This window comes from Pteropus medius, unplaced genomic scaffold, assembly GCF_902729225.1.
Source record: "Pteropus medius unplaced genomic scaffold, Ma_sr-lr_union100, whole genome shotgun sequence".
Taxonomy (NCBI): domain Eukaryota; kingdom Metazoa; phylum Chordata; class Mammalia; order Chiroptera; family Pteropodidae; genus Pteropus; species Pteropus medius.
The window spans coordinates 3124413-3143256 of NW_024342469.1; the positions used below are offsets into that span (position 1 = coordinate 3124413).

At 55.8% G+C, this 18844-nt stretch overlaps 1 protein-coding gene across 2 annotated transcripts in view; it reads right to left on the reverse strand.

Moving 5' to 3' along the window:
• The window catches only part of FBLN1 (fibulin 1), a 69934-nt gene that overhangs the window by 8840 nt on the left and 42250 nt on the right, over positions 1–18844 (reverse strand). The window contains exons 15-16 of one of the 2 annotated variants that reach the window (XM_039863192.1): positions 12529–12671; positions 10497–10628 (exon numbers count right to left, since the gene is read on the reverse strand). In XM_039863192.1, coding sequence (XP_039719126.1) covers positions 10497–10628; positions 12529–12671 — 275 coding nt within the window. Of the gene's footprint in view, positions 1–10496; positions 10629–12528; positions 12672–17597; positions 18045–18844 lie in introns of those variants that run through there. The other variant, XM_039863193.1, reaches the window with a different exon arrangement.

The following is an 18844-nucleotide window of genomic DNA, read 5'->3' on the forward strand; positions in this document are numbered from 1 at the left end:
GAGGCGGGTCAGGGTGACCTCAGGAGAGCCGGGGAGGAATGCTCACCCCGGGTCGGGCACCGGGCACCCTGGAACCGTCACCAGGGAGTTGGTCTCGAGCTGACCTCTGAAGGACAGTGGCCCGGAAGGACGTAGGATGGGGGAATGGCTCAGAAATGCAGAGAAATGCAGATGCAGAGAAATCCTGGATTGGGCTACACCTTGAAGAGTAGGGCTCTGCCCCGCCCAATGTCACGCAGGAAGGTCATGACAGCAGGAACCTCACGTGGAGTCCTGACCTGCTGCGTGCCCTCTTAAGTCAGGCCCCTGGAGCTGGAACCTCCTCTGTGCCTCAGTTTCCTCACCTGGAATGAGGACGATCACCCACAGGGCTGCTGATAGTGAGCGACAGCGGGTGAAAGTGGGTGTCGGGGTCTCTTCCGTATTTAGGGCTGTCAGGCAGGGCCGTCAGAAGATTCATATCATCAGACTGTTTTATAATTTTGCACAACATGTCTCTACTCCTGTTTGGCTAAAACATTTCAGTTTTCAAGAAGGAGTAATTTATGAATGTGCCTGGTGATATCAAAGGCTTTTCAAAAAGTGCCTAAGCAGCAGTGAGGGTCACAAATCATCCTGGGTGGACACAGATGACCCCAGGAGAACCTCAGGAGGGAGAGGCAGACATCCTGCTCTGGGCTCGCTTTCACCCCTGGGCGACTCTGGACGTCAGCAGTGCGTGTGATCATGCAGCCTGCTGAGTGCTGCGCCCAGTGACTCCGAGCGTGCGTCGTGTGTGTGCGTGTGTGTGTGAAAGAAAGAAATACAGTGACAGAGGGAGGCGCTGCACACGGGAACCTCTTCTGGGCTCCTGCCTCTAGGAATTCACAATTGGTGAAAGAAAATCAAGCAAACACACATTGTCATGGCTGCACACCCTTCCCGCGGGCCTGAGCGTTTCTCTGCTCCATCCACAGCAGATCTAGAAGGAGCCTCAGGGCTCCCACTGTGCCTCCCCTCCGCCCGGTCCACTGAGGTGGCCCTGCAAGGTCACCAACGGCCTGGGCCCTGCGGAATCTGATGGTGGACCCTCGGACCTCATCCGACTAGACTCGGCAGCACTGACGGGGCTCCCTGATCCTCCTGGAAACGCCCTCTCCTCTCCCGGGACATCATGGCTCCAGGCTTGCCTCTTGTCTCTCTCACGGCACCGCCTCACCTCCGGGACCGCTGAGTGCCCGGGGTGGGAGGACATGCATGTGCCTCCGGCCACCTCTGCTCTGTCTACCCGCACCCCGTTGGGTCTCGAGGCTCTATCCTCCATGTGCTTCTGTCTCCCGGACTCGTTGACCCTAGTCCGCCTCACCAGGGGTATCTAACAAGCCCTTTGAACTTGATGTCCAGAGTGAACTCTGACTTCCCCCAAAGCTGCCACATCACGGCCTTCCCTGTCTCCACTGATGATGACCCCAGGGTTATCTTCCACTCAAAATCCCATGTGTCAGCAAAACCTGGCACTACCTTCCAATCGCACCAGAATCCGTCCACTGCTCTCCCCGCCTGCTGGAGTCGCATGGCCAAAGCCATCGCCTCCAGGCTGAATCACCTTAATAGCTCACTGTGTCTCCCTGCTTCTGGCCCCACACCAGCACTCAGATGGGGCCTTCGAAACACCGTCATCTGGAAACCCTCACGTGGCTCCCACCTCGCTCGTCGGAAAAGCATCGAGGCCCCACGGCGGCCTCAAGTCCCTGCCTCGTCCGCCAGCAGCTCGTGCCTCTGCTCTGGCCACACGGGCTCCTTGCTGCAACCCGAACACCAGGCTCCCCTCCGGCCCAGGGGCTCTGCGTGTGCTGCTCCCTCTGCCTGGATCGCTGCGTGATTCATGTCCTCTGCTCCTCGGGGCTTGGACAGATGTCTCCGACCACCAGATTTAAAGTGGCTCCTGCATGTGGCACCTGCCTCCCCCTCCTCCTCCCTGAATGGTACTCGCCACCACCAGACAGTGCGTATCACACTTGTTGCTGGTCTGCTCCCGCCCTCCAGAACAAAACGTGTAGGAGCCAGGGATTCACGCCTGTCTGTCTGGGTTGATGCTGCAGCTTCCAGAGCAGTGCCTGCCCGTGTAGGGCACAGTGTCTGCCGGGAGAGCAGCTACGGGAAGCTCGGGAGCAGCTCCGCCAGGTGCCGTGGGTGCCCAGGGGGAGGCGCTGCGCTCTGCCCGTGCAGGGCGCATGCGCGGAGAGGACGGCGGACCTGGGCCTCGAGGGGTGCGCAGGGGTTTGCCGAGAGCGGAAGGAGGCGTGTGTTACGGCCGAAGTCCAGGCAAGAAAGGACGCCGTTCACGCCGCTGCGGGTCCTGCTCGGGCCCTAGGAGCTGCCTGGGGCGGAGAAGCTTCTAGCATGCTCCCTGCAGCCTCTGTAAGCTTTGCTCGGGCAGCCCCACGGAGCCCTCTCAGAGTCCAGCCGAGCCCGGGGGGCCTCCTGGGAGTCACCAGCTGTGTGACTGGGGTGACCTCTGAGAATTTACGCGTCTGTGAAATGGGGGGTTGAGAGCCAACTTCACCGGGCTTTGGAGGGGCAACAGCTGCCATCCAGAGTGGCTACGTGCCAACACAGGGGGCATAAAAAGTGTTTGCCCCCTCTCACGCCGCCTGCCCACCACCCCCCACCACCCTCAGTGACACTGCCAGCCTCAAGGTGAAGTCAGGCCGCAGCCCGTCCTGGGGCTGGAGGCAACTGAGCCGTCGCCCTGGGCAATCACTTGGCTGCTGGCCAGGGTGTGGTCCCAGGGTGACAGAGCTGTGCCTCCCGGAGAAGAGAAAGCGCCTAATCCCCAGGCTTTGCTGTGAAAGCCAGGAGAGGCCAATCACTCATCACCCGGCAGGGACGGCCATGCTGTTGTTTTTAGGTGGAATTTCTGAATCTTGTTTGTAATGTGTACTGATCCTGGGCCGGGCTTTGCACACCAGGCCGCGGGACGGGTCAGCAGCGCATGCTCAAGCCCTTACGAGGTAATGATTTTAAGGAGGGGATCGGGGCCCTGCTGGCTGGTAGGACCGGGCAGGCAAGCTCTTGGCTTTGACCGAGGCCTTGCCTGGCCGGGGGCAGCACAGCTCAGCCGCTGTCCCCACTCACAAGCTCTTGCACCCCGGTTGCTGTGTGCAGTAGGGCGGGCTGGGCACTGCTTGCGGACTAGGCTGCGAAAGGTACCCCCTCGGGTTGAGCAGGGCACAGCACATCCAACTGCACGTAGCAGCCCCGCCACACTTCTCCCCTTCTGGGACATTAACGGGACGGAAACGCCCCTAAAAACAAGCACTTTTGGCTGCAGGAACTCAGGTGGCAGGACGCTGGGGAAACCGGTAGGCAGCTTCTGAGAAGCAGCATCGGTGGCTTGGGCATACATTTGTCCCCCAGCACCGGCGCGGGGTTGACACGGAGTAGGAACCAGGGTGTTCCTGTCGACTGCGTGAGGTGATTCCAGAAGGACAGGACCCGGGAGGCGTGGCCTCTACCATCCCGCTTCAGGCTCCTGGCTCGCCAGCCCAGGCCACCGGACGTGACTATTAAATACCTCTCAGGTAGCTGGAGCCACCTGGGGGTGAACAGTCCTGGCCCTGTCCCATGTGCTTCATTCCGGCCTGCTGTCTCCTTAGGGGGCTCCATGCTCCCCCCAGCTCCCCGGCTCCGAATGGCGTCCTCGCAGAGGCACATTTGTGCCCCTAACGGCCCATCAGCTGTGCTGAAACACACACGGTCCCTCCGATCTCCGATCTGTAACCCGGCCAGGCCCGTATCACCATGGCGATGTTGCTGAGAGAAAATCTGAGGCTCAGAGAGGTCATGCGACCTGCCTGAGGTCACACAGCTAGACACGGAGAACCGAGTCAAGCACAGAACGTCGTTTCCTAGATTCAGTGCTCGGGCTGCGGACACGCGGGAACTTAATCGCGTTTTGCCCCCAAAGGGTTACCCCGGCCGCTGACGTTTTCCAAATAGTTAGCTTGAAACAGAGTAATAATCCCTACAGCTCATGGATGGAGTTTAAAATGCTACTCTGAAATGTAGAAAACTTTAGTTACCTTTAAGAGGGAGTGGGGCGGGGGTTACTGTATGAGGGCGTTGGCACATCGGTCAAATTTGGGGCCCCTACCTCAAGCTTCAGCATCAGCAGCGCGGAAAGTGGAGACTGTGCAGCCCCCTCTCGTGGAGAGGGTCTGGTCTCCACTAGGACCAACATGCCTATCACGCGCCAGGCCCTGCTAGGAGCTTCCGCATAGTCAGTCCATAGTCAGTCGGTTCATCTAATTATGTTAATTGGCGTCTGTAATTAGGGCCAATCTCTTCTAAACCCGATGTAGATTACCATCTCTGGAGGGGCGGGGGCAGACAACCCACCAGCTTCATTCATTCAGACCTTACTGAGCGCAGGTCACTGGCTGCCACCGCAACTGGCCAGCCAGGCCCCTGCTGAAGCTGAGGACAGGAAGCCTCTGGTCTCTTGGGGGGACCTGGGGGCCCTTGGAGCTGTCCGGGGAGTGACTGAGAACACACCTGCTTGTCATGGCGGCTGGCTTGGTGGCTGTGGGGCCCTGGGCCAGCCCTTCATCTTTTCTTATATAAACGGTGATGTCGGCCCAGGGCTGCTGTCCCACGAGGCCACACAAGGACCCAACAGTGCGGAGCCTGTGGAGGGCTCTGTGCAAGGGGATGAGTGAATGCACACGGGGACACCAGGCAACTTGTCCACCTCCAAGTGAGCCGAGAGCAAAGTCTCTACATCCTGTCCCTGGGCCCAGGGTGGCCTTAGTCTGGGGACACGAGGCTGGGCCTTGATACTGTGGGCCATCGTTTCTCCACACCAGTGAGTATGAAACTTCTCAGAAATCAAACCCCGTGTGTGTCCACACTCACTCCACGCCCACACACCTACACGCAAAGCCACACCTACATACACTGGCCTACATTTGTCCTCACCTAAATGCACATATACACCCCTAGGCACACACTCATATACACTCACACACTCGCCCCCACACTCAGCCCCGCGTGCACTGCCTCAAACCCAAGGACTTGCCCAGAAACAAGCTCACAAAATCGAGTGAGGTCTGCATTTCTTTTCACACTTGCAGGCTGTAACCAGGGCACTTGTCCAGCCAGAGCGGGCCCTGCGGTGTGGGCTCCTGCTCCAGGGCAGGTGGGCCAGCGATCAGTGTGGGCTCCCGCTCCACGGCAGACGGGCCAGCGAGAGCGCGTTGGCACCGGCCGGGTGCAATCAGAGCGGGACTTTCCAGGGCCCTGTTCCCTCTGTCAGCACAGTGGTGCCTGAACCACAGAGACTTGAGGGGGTTCTTTACTTGCAAGTGAGGGCCCAGCACCCCAGACCTTGTGGCCCCTTGCTGTTTCTCCTCTGCCCTCACTGGTGCATCCTGGGTGCTTTGTAGCCCCAGACTGCACGGTGCCCCCCACCTCCCTGCCTCTCGTCCTGCTACCCCTGGCTGGGAGTGCCTCTTTGCCTGGCTCACTCCTATGCGGCTGTCAAAACCCAACATTTGTGTTGCCTCTTCCAAGAAGCCTCCCTTGACTGTTCCATAAGGCCAGCAGGGCTGCACGTCTCTGCACGTCTAGTACCTTCCACGTGCTGTTGTATGGAGAAGGGATTAGGTCGGTGTCCATCTCTTGCACGGGGCTGGGAGCTCCTGGGGTGTGGGACATGTGTCTCGCAAGGACCTCAGCCTCCCCAGAGTTGCTCCGGGCCTGGCTCACAGAGGCTCAGAGCGTGTCCCTTGGACTGTAGGCAAGGGTAGGTGACAGGGTGACAGAGTCTCAGCAGGGCACCAGATACACATGACTCAGTGGTAACCAGGGGAAGTAGTGGAATGAGTAAGAGCTGGAGAGTGTGCGTGTGTGTGCATACACGTGTGCATGTGTGCATTCGTGGCACAGTCACTGAAACTAAAAACCCAACTTGCATTTGGCACTGGGGTGGGAGGTCCCTGGGTCAGTGAAGAGTGTGACCATAGTCAAGCCCCAGGACCTGCACTGGCACTTACGCTGAGGAACTGAGCAGGACGTCGCTCGTCACTCCACAACTTCTGTACGCGTGGTCGTCTTGAAGCTTCAAGTCCACCCTGTTATAAGTAAAGGCCCCCCTTCAAGTCTGTATGGTCAAGAGGTAAGGTTCGAAACACCACCGTGCTGAGGAAGGGACAAGGTCCTGGAACGTCCTTCTCTGATGCTTCGCCTGGCCAATGGCAAACCAGCCCAGGTGCCATCTCCCCTGCAGCCTGATTTGCCCAAGCAGGGGTAGCCCCAGGCTCTGCACCCACAGCACCTCTCACTGTACTCTCCTGTCACTCTCTGGGAACTGTCATCCTCCCCAGAAGCAGAGATCACACCCTCTTCACACAGCACACAGTAGGTGCTCAAAAGGCATTGGAGAATGGACGAGCCAGTTAGCCGATTAGTCACAGTGCCCTCCAGGCCTGCCTGCCTTTGAGCACTGTGACTCACCCGCCACAGCAGCGAGGCTGAGGACCTTCTGAGCCCGTGCACAAAGGAGTGAAGCTAGCGTGGCCGCGGGTAGCTCCTTGCGGACCTTCGCGAGTTAAACGGAACGAGAAGGGAGAAGCGGAGACACGGGGCAGCTCCTGGGAGCAGCTGCCTCTCAACTGTTATTCTCATCTGAATGAAATCTACATGAAATACACATTTGTCTATTCCCATGACCTCTGAAGCTGTAACACAGGGACTCAGGAGCTGTCACCAGAAAGATCCCTTCTCCAGCACCCCCATTAGAGCTGGTAAGCCGCAGAGCGAAGACAGAATTGGGGCTGGATAAGGCAGGCTTCGCAGAGGCCCGAGAATACCTTGGGCATTAATAGAACATTTTTGCAGACTGAAATGCATTCTTCATTTTTCACTGACAGCTGGTTAATGAGGAATGCAACAGAGCGGCTGTCCGGGGCTTCGCGAGGCAGCAGGCCCCGCCCTGCTCCAGAGCCCCCTCCTCGCTAAGACTGGTGTTTGGAGGACAGGTTAGGGGAAGGCCGGGCCCTCAGAGCTTCTTAGACGACTTAGGGCAGCTTCTTCTGTTTTTCGACGGGGAAGAGTGAACACAGCGGCTTCAGGGCCCCGGTGGCTTGTACACTAGTTATTTTCCCCGGACACCCAAACGCTTGGCAACTGTGTCCAAGCAACGCCGGCCATCTGGGTGTTTGGGGAACACAGGGCTCGAGGCCCGCTCTGTCCCCTAGCACTGAGTGGCCTTGGGCAAGCCTCCTGCCCCCTCTGGCACTTGCTCCCTCAACCATTATGAGGATAAACCCCCGAGTCGCAGGGTCATGGCAGTGTCGTGGCAGTGACGGGACACCTGCTCCAGGCACTCACTCAGTGTTAGTTGCTCCTTCACGTGAACCGAGACTCAGCTCAAGACCTCACCTCCTCCAGGAAGCCTCCCTGACCTGGGTCCTCAGAGGCCGTGGCCTAGAGCGGGCAAGTGTTCAGCTAACACCTGTGAGTAGGTGGGTGTCCCTTCTTGGGTGCTGAGGCAGCATAGGGCTGCGTGCTGGTTTTCGTTGGGCCAGGGGACCCCCCCAGGCTCTGCTGGGGCATAACAAATAGGAGGCTTGAATAGCCCCCCAAAACGCTTTCCCCTCTGCAATGACATAAAGGGTTTCTGTCTATGACATTGCTTGAAATGAAAACTGCATCGCTGAAAACAAGTTCCCAAGCATCCCGGGCCTGCAGTCTTGTGAAATCATTTACTCAGTACCCTCCTTTGCCCAGGGGAGACAGTCCCACCGACCCCTGCAGGTATCTGTGAGGACCGAGCAGGGAGCATGAGCGTGGGGGTGAATGAGACTCACGATGTGTCTCCATCTGACTGCGCTGGACTTCGGTCCAGCAGCACAGCAATCCACCCCGCGGGCAGGCCGAAGCCGCAACACCACACCACGTCCAAGGCCAGCGTGTGGCGGGATGGCCACCCCCAGAGGCCTGGAAGCTCCTGGGGTGCGCAGATGTTATTTGGGGCAGAGGAGGAGAAGTAAGGAGGTGGGGATAAGGGAACCGAGCGAAGAGACCGCGACCTCAGGCAGAGAAATAAGGCAGCGACCGGCGGGTATAGAGACGAGCCCAGTGAGATAGGGCCTGGGTCACACCCCAGTGAGACCCTGCCTGCTGTGACCTTGGTCCTCCACCTGGGAGATGACACTGGCCAACTCCAGGAGCCCAACCAGATGGGACACCCTATGAACACACTGAGGAGTGGAAGAGGCTGGGCCCACGAGGGCGCTAGGACTACAGGTAGGACAATAGCCCAAGGGCCAGCCTGGGCCCTCCCGCCCGAGCACCAGCCTGGAATTCCAAAGACCAGGGCACATGTGACTACGTGCAGTGACGGACGGCCGCTGTGGCCTTATCCATATTCCATTCCCAGGGAGCGGGGGCACCTGTGGTCCCCTCTCCCTGGGGCTCCGTCCTGTTCCCCACTCTGCCCGGGTCATGGCGAGAAGACTGGCGAGCCCCCTCACCTGTCTGGGCCTCTGTTTCCCCTTCTACAAAAGCAGCTGGCAGAGGCGGTCTCCAGGAGGCTCTGACACGCCAAGATTTTCTGCCCCAGTAGATGGGAAGAAACAGCCTCCCAGATGGGTCTGTTTAGGGTATAGATTCAACTAGAAAACTGTGCTGGTGGACAACAGATCTGGGCCTGGCCGCTGTCTAACCCTCTGGCATGGACCACCCCAAGGTAGACTTAGCTGAGAAGCTGGAGGTGCAAACACCGCAGGGACCCCAGCTCCAGGAGCCCCCAAAGGCCGGGGAGGCCAGACCCGTCTCCTTCCGTGTCGTGTTTTCGTGATCTGTGTTGGGGGCTGTCTCTCTCTCCTGCTGGAATGCAAAGCCCCAAGGGGCAGGAGCCGTGTGGTGCTTATCCATATCTGTACCCACAACGCCTGGCCCAGGGCCTGGTACAGATGGGGGCTCAGGAAGGGTCTGATTCCGACTCCCAAGGTGAATTACCCTGGGCGGCCATGTTGCAGCCACACCTGCAGGCCCACCATAAAGCACAGGGCTGACGCGAGGTGGCCTTTTGTGTGTGGGTGTCATCGGGCTGCCCACCGTCCCCACCCAGCACACACACAGGCGGGACAAACTCGACTTCCTCCTGCCTGTCCTCATCCCCAGGCTCCTGAAGGTCCCTTAAGGGCCTCTTTATCTAACAGTGGGGGAAACTGAGGCCAGAGTGGGCGGCGACTCCAGGGCAAGCGGCGCTTTTGGGACCGCTGACAACCACACTGCACGTCCTGCCCTCAGGATGCCAGCAAGGGCTAATGTAGCATTAATTGTAATTAACTAATTACTCCTGCTGCCAAGCAGCGGAGGAGGAGGCTGGGGAGCCCCCATGACTCAGTCATGTTTACAACGTGCAGACCCATTTAAGAGCTTGTAAAGTCGCTATAAATGGCCCTTTGGCAGCAGGGGATAACGATTCAGTCTCCAGCTGCCAGTTTAACAAACGGTCGGGTTCAGGGCTTCAGGGCTTCAGGGCCTGGGATTCTGAGATCCAACAGCGCCACCTAGAGACCACGTTCCAAAACGCTCTGCTCAGGGGGCCACCCGAGTGGACTCTGCCTCCAGGTCAAGACCTCACAGAACCTGGGGCCTCAGAGACCACACAGCCCACGCCCCACCGCCCCCATTCACAGTGGGGAAGCCGAGGCCCAGGTGGCAACACAGCCTGGCTCTGGGTGGCCCGGCCACGTGGAGAATGTTCAGTCTAAATCTAAGTCCCCAGGAGCAGCTGTGATCCTTATGCCGCATGAACTTGAATTCTTTAGGTGACAGTTCAGGAGAGGTACTGTGAACCAGTCCCCCAGACGCCCCCGCTTCCCCTCCCTCTTCACCTGAGACGTACCCTCAGCTGCCACCACTGTAACTGTCTCTTGCCCCAGCCTTTCTTTGTGCCATTGAATCTCCAGGAGCAAGTCCTCGAAGCACCCCACCGTCAGAGGGGCTGTGCGTGTGTGCCACCACGTGGTCTCCGTCCTTGCAGGAGTGACACACGGAAAGGGACAAAGCCTGAACACAGGCAAGGCCCCGCGCAGGCGAGACCAGAGGAAGGTCCTCTGACCTCCCGTCTCTAGGCCTGCTGTGCTGTAGGAATGAAAATCACACTAACCCGCAGCGACTGGGGGACCGCACTCCACCTGTGTGACCTCGTCTGAAATTCTCAGGTGTGAGACACAGAGATCTAGTCAGCCACCCGTTTATGGGTGGGGAGATCGAGGTCCACAGGAGCCACCCCGAGAGCCGGTGGCACAGCTGGGGCGGGTCGCAGGCGGGCTCCACCACCCTGGGCACGCCTCAAGCTGGGATCGACTGGGGTCGGACTTCGGATGGGGACTCAGATGGGAGCTGGGCTGGTCCAGAGACGTTTTCCTGCCCAATTAGCGCGACGCGCTAGGAGGACAGGCGGCGTGTCTGGACAGACCTGGACATCTCGGGCTACTCACCCACGGTCATGCCGTCCATGTAGCGATTGATGATGTCGAAAGAGTCCCGCAGGTTCCCTTCCGTTATGTCGAAGATGATGTCGGCGCGGTTGGCGGGGTGCGCCGGCGTGATGGCGCGGAGGAAGATGATCTCTGCAAGGCGGAAGCGCGTCATGGAAAGGGGCGTGGCGCTGGGGCCCCGCCCACCGGAAATGCACCCTCGGGTAACCAGAATGCAGCACGAAGAGACCCCTGCTTGGAGAAGGCGGAGGGGTCCCCCACCCCACCAAGGGGGAAACTGAGGCCTAGAGAGGTTTTGTTTTTTTTTTTTTGGCTCTTCCCTGAGGTCATGGAGCTTATCAGGAGCAGTGCCAGCACTGAGACGTAGCTAGTAATTAGTCAAGAATCTTCGAGAAGCTAGGAAGGAGAAGGGGAAGGGGGTTACAGGAGGGGAGATGGGAGAGAGACCAGAAAGGGCAAGGGAGCAGGCTGGTCTCTTGCCCAATGGAGATACGGGTCAAATAAACTACTTCTCAAGGTGGGCTAGGCCGTTCGGTGGCTGTGTCCACCTCCTAGACCGCCCAGCGCGCAGCTGGGAGCACAAGGCCCTGACTCCACCCTGGGTCTGGGCCATCTTGGGGGCATCCTCTCTCGGGGCCTGTTTCCTCATCTGTAAGGTGAAGGAGGCAGCCCGCTGGTGCCCACTAAGGGTCCTTTCAGTGCCCAAGGTCAAGGTCTGGGTTTCCTGGGCCCGAGGCGCATACTGGTATGTCTGGCCATGGCCAACTCCCTATAGAGCTGATTTCGGTCAGCACTAGCTGGGAGGCCATGGAACCAGCCGTTAGGGCTTCGGCAAGGATTTGTGTGTGGTTTGGTGGAACCCGTCATTTTGCACAAGGCAAACACCAGTCAGTGATTTTCTCTGACCCAGGTCCGTGCCGCTCTGTGAAGATTCTGTGCCTTCCTGTTTCTAGAGGAACAAGCTAGCGGGTTGGGGGCCGGCCACTTGCTCCTTCAGGCAACGGCACCCTTGGGGAGCCTCTCCTGCCCTCGCCACCAGCCACGACTAGGTTCTCTGTTCTGGTGGGTGCTTCTGCGTCACCTGCAGGGCCCTGTCGCAGTGGCTAAACACAGGGCTACGCTTCCCTGAGGGGTGAGAGGGCTCTTTCTCATCCCTGGGTCCCAAAGCCTGACCGTGAGCTGGACACGTGGGAGGCTCTGTCTACGTTCTACGTTCGCTGAATGAATCTGTCATGGTGAGCTCCTCCAAAGGCCAGAGACAAAGACTGTATAGAGCAAACGGGTGGCTGGAGACCCGTGGGCTGCACCCCTTGAAGCAAGGTGTGCAGAGCAGCGCCCCGTGCATGGCACTTTACTGGGTGTTGGGAGTGTGTCGCCCTGGCCCCACCCCAGTGAGCGGGCACCATGGTGGCAATCTGCACAGCAGGCCAGGAGCGGGCGCGGGGACACTGACCCCTTTACTCCTGTGCTCCTCGGACCTAGTCCGGCCCCTCCAGTCCACCTATCCCTTGGTGTTCAGGGTGATGCTGAAGTCCCAATTCCAAGTTCAGGCTCCCACTTTATCCTTTGGCTCAGCCATGGCCAACTCTCTACCGCTCCAGCCAGAAAAACCAAGGTTCGTTCCCCAAATGCCCATAGTCCCCACTCACCTACAGACCTTTCCACGTGTTCCACTCTGCTTGGCACCCTCCTCCCTCCCTGCTCCCCACTCTGATCGCTCAGGCCCCAGTGTGGAAGTCACTTCCTCCTGGAAGCTCTCCCAGACTCCCCAGCGCCTGGCACAGAATCAACACCTAATCCGAACAACTGTTCCCCAGAAGACGAGACCTCTGAACCGGGAGCTGGGAGTAGGCCACACGGTGCCGTGCAGTCTGGGGACATGAGGAGATGCGGGCAGAGGTGGGGTTGACCTGCATTTTGCACCCCAAAAGCACATCTCACCCAGGAGTGGCGGCCTCACAGGGCCATTTACTGGACGATGGCCGCCTCTGGGACCCCACGCCCGTTCCAGGCTGCGGGAGTCACCACTCACCTTCCGGGCGGGTGAACTCGCGGAAGGTGGGCAGCGAGACGACGGTGTGGGAGATGGTGTTCACAGGGTCCAACACGCAGGTGACGTCATTGGGGCGGCAAGACTTGATGCAGCGGACGGTGTCTGTCTTCTCTTGGCGGAGCCTGAGGGGAACCAGAACACAGAAGCTATGGGAAAGTCGGAACCAGTACTCCCAGAGGCTGGGGTCTGGGGAGGAGCGGCAGGTGGCTGGGCGGGGAGCAGCTGGCCCACAGACACAGTCGGAGAGAACCGCGGTGGCCTCCACAGCCCAGGTTTTCCATGGAGAAGCCCCAGGGTCCGTCCTGCAAACTGGATCGGGACCCAAATGCCAGGGATGCCCCCGTTTCTGTCTGCCCTGGCTGTGCAGAAGCGAGGCTTTGCTCTTTGCCAACTGTACAAACTCAGCTCCAGTTTCTACAACAGCAAAACACATTCGTTCATTCACTCACTCAACAAGGATGTTTTGAGTGTCTGCTGGCTGCCAGATGCTAGGGACATCAAGGGAGTCCTGCCTCATGGAGCACTTGGTTGGGTGGGCTGCACGGGTCATAAACGATGGAGCGTTTATAAAGTGCCCCGCCTGGTGCCCCGCAAAGAAATCAAATCTACATTGTCACATGACGGACGGGAGGTGGGAGAAGCGACATAGTTTGTCACAGGTCCGTGTTCCAGGCCCTGTGCTAGGCATAGTTTTGAAACCTCTTTATCTTAAAACACAAACGCTGCACAAAACATATGCTTCGTCAATTAGTTGAAACTCTGCTTCCCCTCATATGCTATCTGGCTCCTGGGGGTACACGTCATAAAGGAAAAGCAAGATCCATGCTTGATTCTTCCCTTGTGTTAACCAGTTTTCAGGAAGACGAACTAGCTCTCTATCATCATTTAGAGGTTACCAATGGACTTTTTAAATATCAGTATGAACTCAAGGACTTAAACTATTAGATGGATTTTAGTCTACTGCGAGTATTATCCTTTGTAGCCAAAGGGAAAATCAGATTAGTTTCTGAGTCCTTTAGACCCAGTCTAATTTTGGGGAACTCTCTTGCTATCTGCCAAGACAAGGGGGTCCAGCCTCATCTTGTACTTCTACTGCCCCAGCAAGTAAAGTCTTGGGTGTGGTTTTTGTTGTTTTGTTTTTCAGTGGAAATGTTATTTCAATATCACAATCTGGATACCAGGATATCCATCGTTTCTAGGTGTCTTCAGTGGACATTTTTAAAGATAAAATACATCACGAGTGCCTACTGCTACTTCCGATTCCAAACAAGGACCACGCTGTTTGTTACTTGATCTCTTCTATATGACAAAGGAATCTTTTTTTTTTTCCATATCTGAATCTTGGTTCTTAAGAACATAGGAGATGATGATAGAATATCCCATGATTATTTATTTAGCTTATTCCATATTCCAAAACAGTAGTCGCAGAATAATAATACAAAATTACCATTCCCTAATTACTTAAGATAATATTTTGGATATGTTATCTCATTCTGCCTACAAATTTTAAATAGGTATGCTATATCTACACTGTCTAGGCGTATAGCAATTCATACTATGTATTTTTTCTTGTAACACTCATTTACCTGTAGTTCTATGAGTATGTTTAATGCTCACGTGTTGATAATAGACTGTGCCATTTGTATACAAAAGTCACTTCTGTTGGGTATAAAATCCGGGCGTTACATTTTCTTGAGCATCCTAATTATTCTTTTTCTTCTAGTATAATTCTTACTGTGAAAAAGTCTGATACATTTTTCCCTTAGAAGTCACTTGTCATTTTTGCCTAGATGCCCAAACTTTGTTTTCTCTTTTCTTTAAAGTCCAGTAATTTCATTGGACTATGTCTGGAATTGGTTGCTCTGAGTAGATATGTTCAGGTATGTTGTGTGTTCTTTCAGTATGGAATTTCAAATCTTTTTTTTTTTCTGTAAAGTTTCTAGAGTTATTGTTTTTAGTATTTATTTTTCTCCCCTTGTTTTGGGTTAGTTCTTCAGAGATTTCTATTACCTCTATGTTGGATCTTCTTTGCCTGTCTCCAATATCCATCACTTCATCTTCAAGCCTATTTATCTTTCATTGTCTTTAAAATTATAAAATTTTTCTTCTCAGCTTCTCTTTCTCTTATTTCTTTCTGAAATTTCTTTTGCTTTAATTTTAAATTATTTCCTCGGCTCCATCACTTCATTTCCCAAAGGGGAAAATCAATTACCTCCTATAAAAAAATACATGTTTACGAATAATTTTGGCTCCTGATTAATAATAATTTTGGCTCCTGAGTTTTTCCTAATACTGACTCACATTTCTCTTCCATTTTTGATCATTTTCTTGATGTTTTTATTGTTTCAATACAGGTTATAGTTTCGATCTAGTCTGTGAGCATATCTTTCTGGTATACTTTCATTCCCCAGAGGGATGAGATTCTATACTGTTTTTTCTTACAAATACTTTGTATGAGATTTAACCTTGATAGTTTTGGTTGAACATTTCTGTGTGAAATTAGTTTTCCTGAAATTTAAGTAAGAGGCATGGTTCACAGTGGTTTTCCTCACTTCCTGGAGCTCCCTCATTGTTGGCAGCTTGCTTTCTGAAATTCCTCCGTATTACGTGGACCTTCTTTCTCCATGGTCCCTATAATCTTTTTCCTACTCAATTTTCTACTTCATTTCTGGCAATTTTTTGCATAGTGTGAGATTCTGAGCTTTAGGGGAGCCTGGTGGCTCAGTCTCAAGACTCCCTAGAAGCTAAGACGCTCCATGAGTGCAACCCTTTCATGAGCCTCCTGCACACACTGGCCACTGGGATGAGCAAAATGCCCCCCAGTCTCAGCTGTTGTCCCCAGATTGGTAAACTTAACTTTGTAGGCAATACCTATGGACTATTTTGGGATCTCCCACTGCTTTCTCCTGCATGGATGTCAGTATCACGCAGGTAGGCACGAACTGCATTTCGGGGTTCATGGGGCTACGTCGTCACCTTGTTTCGTTGGAAATGTTTTCTATGAACTTCAAAACTTTCTTGTCTAGTTGTCCCATGGACTTTCATCGGGGATCCAGAGAGCTTCGAAACTACGTGCTATTATCTTCCCATCTTCCGGGATCCCCTAGGTAGACATGTTGTACACATTATCTCGCTGAACCTTCACAGCTCTTCCCTTGAGACCACACTGCCTCCTTCTTTAGCTAATAAACTATCCTGCTTTGTACTCGGAAGTTGTAGAGCTTGTATCCGGGGCTCTCAGAGATGAGGCTAGGGCAGCAACCTGAGCAGCATCGACTCATCCCAGGCATCCTGCCCTCTTCACAGCATTGGAGGCAGCGTGGGGCAAGACTTCAGAGCAGACTCCAGGGCCGGCTGCCTGGGTTTGAATTCCAGCCCCGCCTGACACCAGCTGCGGGACAAGTGACTTAACCTCTCTCTGCTTCCATGTCTTCACTGTGCAAGGGGGATCATAATAGCTCTTTTCTCGCAAGGCTGTCGTGAGGATTAGTTAAGTGCTTGGAACGGTGCCTGGCCCACGGGAAGCAGTACGTGTTAGTTGTCAGTTATTATCATCGTTATAGTAATGATAATCGTGGTTATTATCATTTCCCCTTGGGAGCTTGGTTTAGTACAATGACACAGTCAGAAGTACACAGGTCTGAGATCAGAGTGATGACAGCTCTACCTATCAGGAACCTTGGATACGTCCAAACCCTCTGAACCTTCACTCCCCATTTAAATCAAGATCCAAATGGACTCTCGAGAACCTTCCGATGAGTGAAGAAACCAATGCATATTGACTGCCTACCATATACCTGACGTGGCCTGTAACTGCCAAAATAATCTGCAGACAGAACACCTACTGTGCGCTAGGCACTTTGCTAGGAGCTAGGGCCATCCACTGAATGACACACATGGTTCCTGCCTCTACAGAGCTTTCTGGATGGTGGGAAAGACAAGTGAGAAACACAAGTAAATGGGAACCACAAAGCGTGATAAGCACCACGAAGGAAGTACCGTGAGAAAGAATGACGGTGTGTCACAGAGGGCCCCGCTGGGAAAAGGACACTGAAGCTAAAGTTTAACCAACATTCAGGCCAAGGGTGCAAAGCCATGTACCAAGGGCACAAGGCAGCGAAGAGCTCGTCAGTGTGGCCCGAGAGGTGAGCGAGAGAGAACAACATGGCATCAGGCCGGAGATGCACAGGGCCTCGAAAGGCACGTTGGGGACTTGTGACAGTGGCCTGGCTGGAATCATGGTGGCGATGGAGAGAGGCAGGTGGGTCAAAGCCCACAATGGAGGTACTGTGACGGACCGGAACAAGTCTGAGCTGTGGAGTCAGCAAAACGAAGGTCAAACAGCAGCTGCGTGATCTTGGACAAATCACGCACCCTCTCTGTGAGGACGATACACCTGCCTCACTGGAGGCAGCGTACACGGACCTGAGGACACTCACTGGTTCCCACGAGCAGCACGCTGTGCTGTGCTTTGCCTCCTCCTGGCGCGGGGCTGGCAACCTCAGTGGGTTCACTGACCTTGCTAAGGCAAAAGCTGCCTCCGTGCTGCTGTGACGGTGTCCAGCGCTTTCCCACCACAAGGTCAGGCTCCTCGTCAAGACGAACAGAAAAGGGAGGCTCGAATCCCTGGATGGAGCTTTCCTTTGCCTTCGTTACGTGCTCAGCTCCAAGTGATACAACGAGGAAACCAGGCCGGGCCAGAAGCCTGGCTCCACCACAAACAGGCCACGTTCCCTCGGCCAAGCCCCTCCTCTTCTCTGGGCCCCCGGTTTCCACACTGACAGGAGGAGAGGGGACAGAGCTCACTCATCTCTGAGAGAGAATTCGTGGGAAATGGTCCAGCCAGGCCTCGTGCTCCCTTTGCTGAGCTCCCGGCGGTACGCACAGGGACCTCCATCGACAGACACCCCCAGGCACGTGCCCTCTTATGGAAAAGGCCCCTCGGTCACCTCCCCGGGGGCACCAGGCAGTGGCCGGTGCAGCTCGCCCCAGGGTGAAAAGCAGCAGAGACTCCCAACCACGCCAAACAAAACCAAGGCACAGGAGCATGGGTACGAATCGCCTGCTAAACTTTATTAAAATCCCGGCGAGAGGGTTAAGAAAGCAACAGGACGGAGCCCCCGCGGCCCAAAGCGAGTGCTCAGAGCTCTGCGGACACAAAGATGAAAAGCTTGGCCACAAAGGAGCTGACGGTGCCATGGCGATACAGGTCCATCTTGACAGTCAGGAGCAAGTCCCTGGGCTCAGGGACGGGCTTGGTGAGGGCCACCACCCCGCTGTGGTGGTTCACCTTCCGGGTGCTGAAAAAGCCCTCCTCATTGCCGCCGGTGATGGCCAGCTTCATGCTGTCCCCGGGGACGGAACTGGAGGGGCCCATGCGGAAAACCACCGCGGGCACTTGGATGTTGGTGGGGAAAGAGAGGTGGTAGTAGGTTATTCTCAGAGGCAGCGAGCGGCACTCCTGATTCTCATGGCAAGGCAAGCGCTCACAGCGGCTGCAAGAGTGGACAGAGAGACGAGAAGAGGGTCAGGGCAAATCCAGCAAGCGGAGAAACAACAGAGCGCGGGGGAAGCGGGGGCTCGCGGAGCAGGCCTCCCGCCGCCCCTCTGGCCAGGCCAGTCCACGGGAAGAGCGCCCCTCACTCACCTGTGGGAGGTGCCGTGGACCTCCGGGCCGCGGGCTCGGGCACTAGCCTCTTCCAACACCCTCAGGGGGCGCTGGGTGGCTGGGGTCAAGGGCCCCACCCCGGGCCGCACTCACCAGGCACACCCTGCCCTCTGGGTGTCATCCAGGCTCCTGGCCTGGGACCACCCCGGAAGTGATGTCTCCACCACTAGCTGCTGCCATTTACCAAGTCCATGGCCATCCAGCATCACGCACTCTCTAGTGTGACCATGGCGACTGCACTGAGGGTGGCCGGAGTGCCGTTTTTCAGATGAGGAAACCGAGGCTGAGTCAGTGGCCTCCCCAAGGTCGCAGAGTGAGGAAGCCAGATTTGTGCTCGGGCAGAGGTCTATTCCCCGGTCCCCCTCACGAGGCCTTGTGCTCCAGGCCCAGGTCCCTATCTGTGTCCACAGGACCAGCCAGGGCTTGGAATGGAGATGGGGGCAACTTCTAACTTCCTGTGTTAATATGGAGACAGGTTCTAACTTCCTGCGACAGGATGGAGACAGGTTCTAACTTCCTGTGACAAGATGGAGACAAGCTCTAACTTCCTGTGACAGCACAGAGACAGATTCTAACTTCCTGTGACAGCATAGAGACAGGTGCTAACTTCCTGTGAAAGGGTGGAGT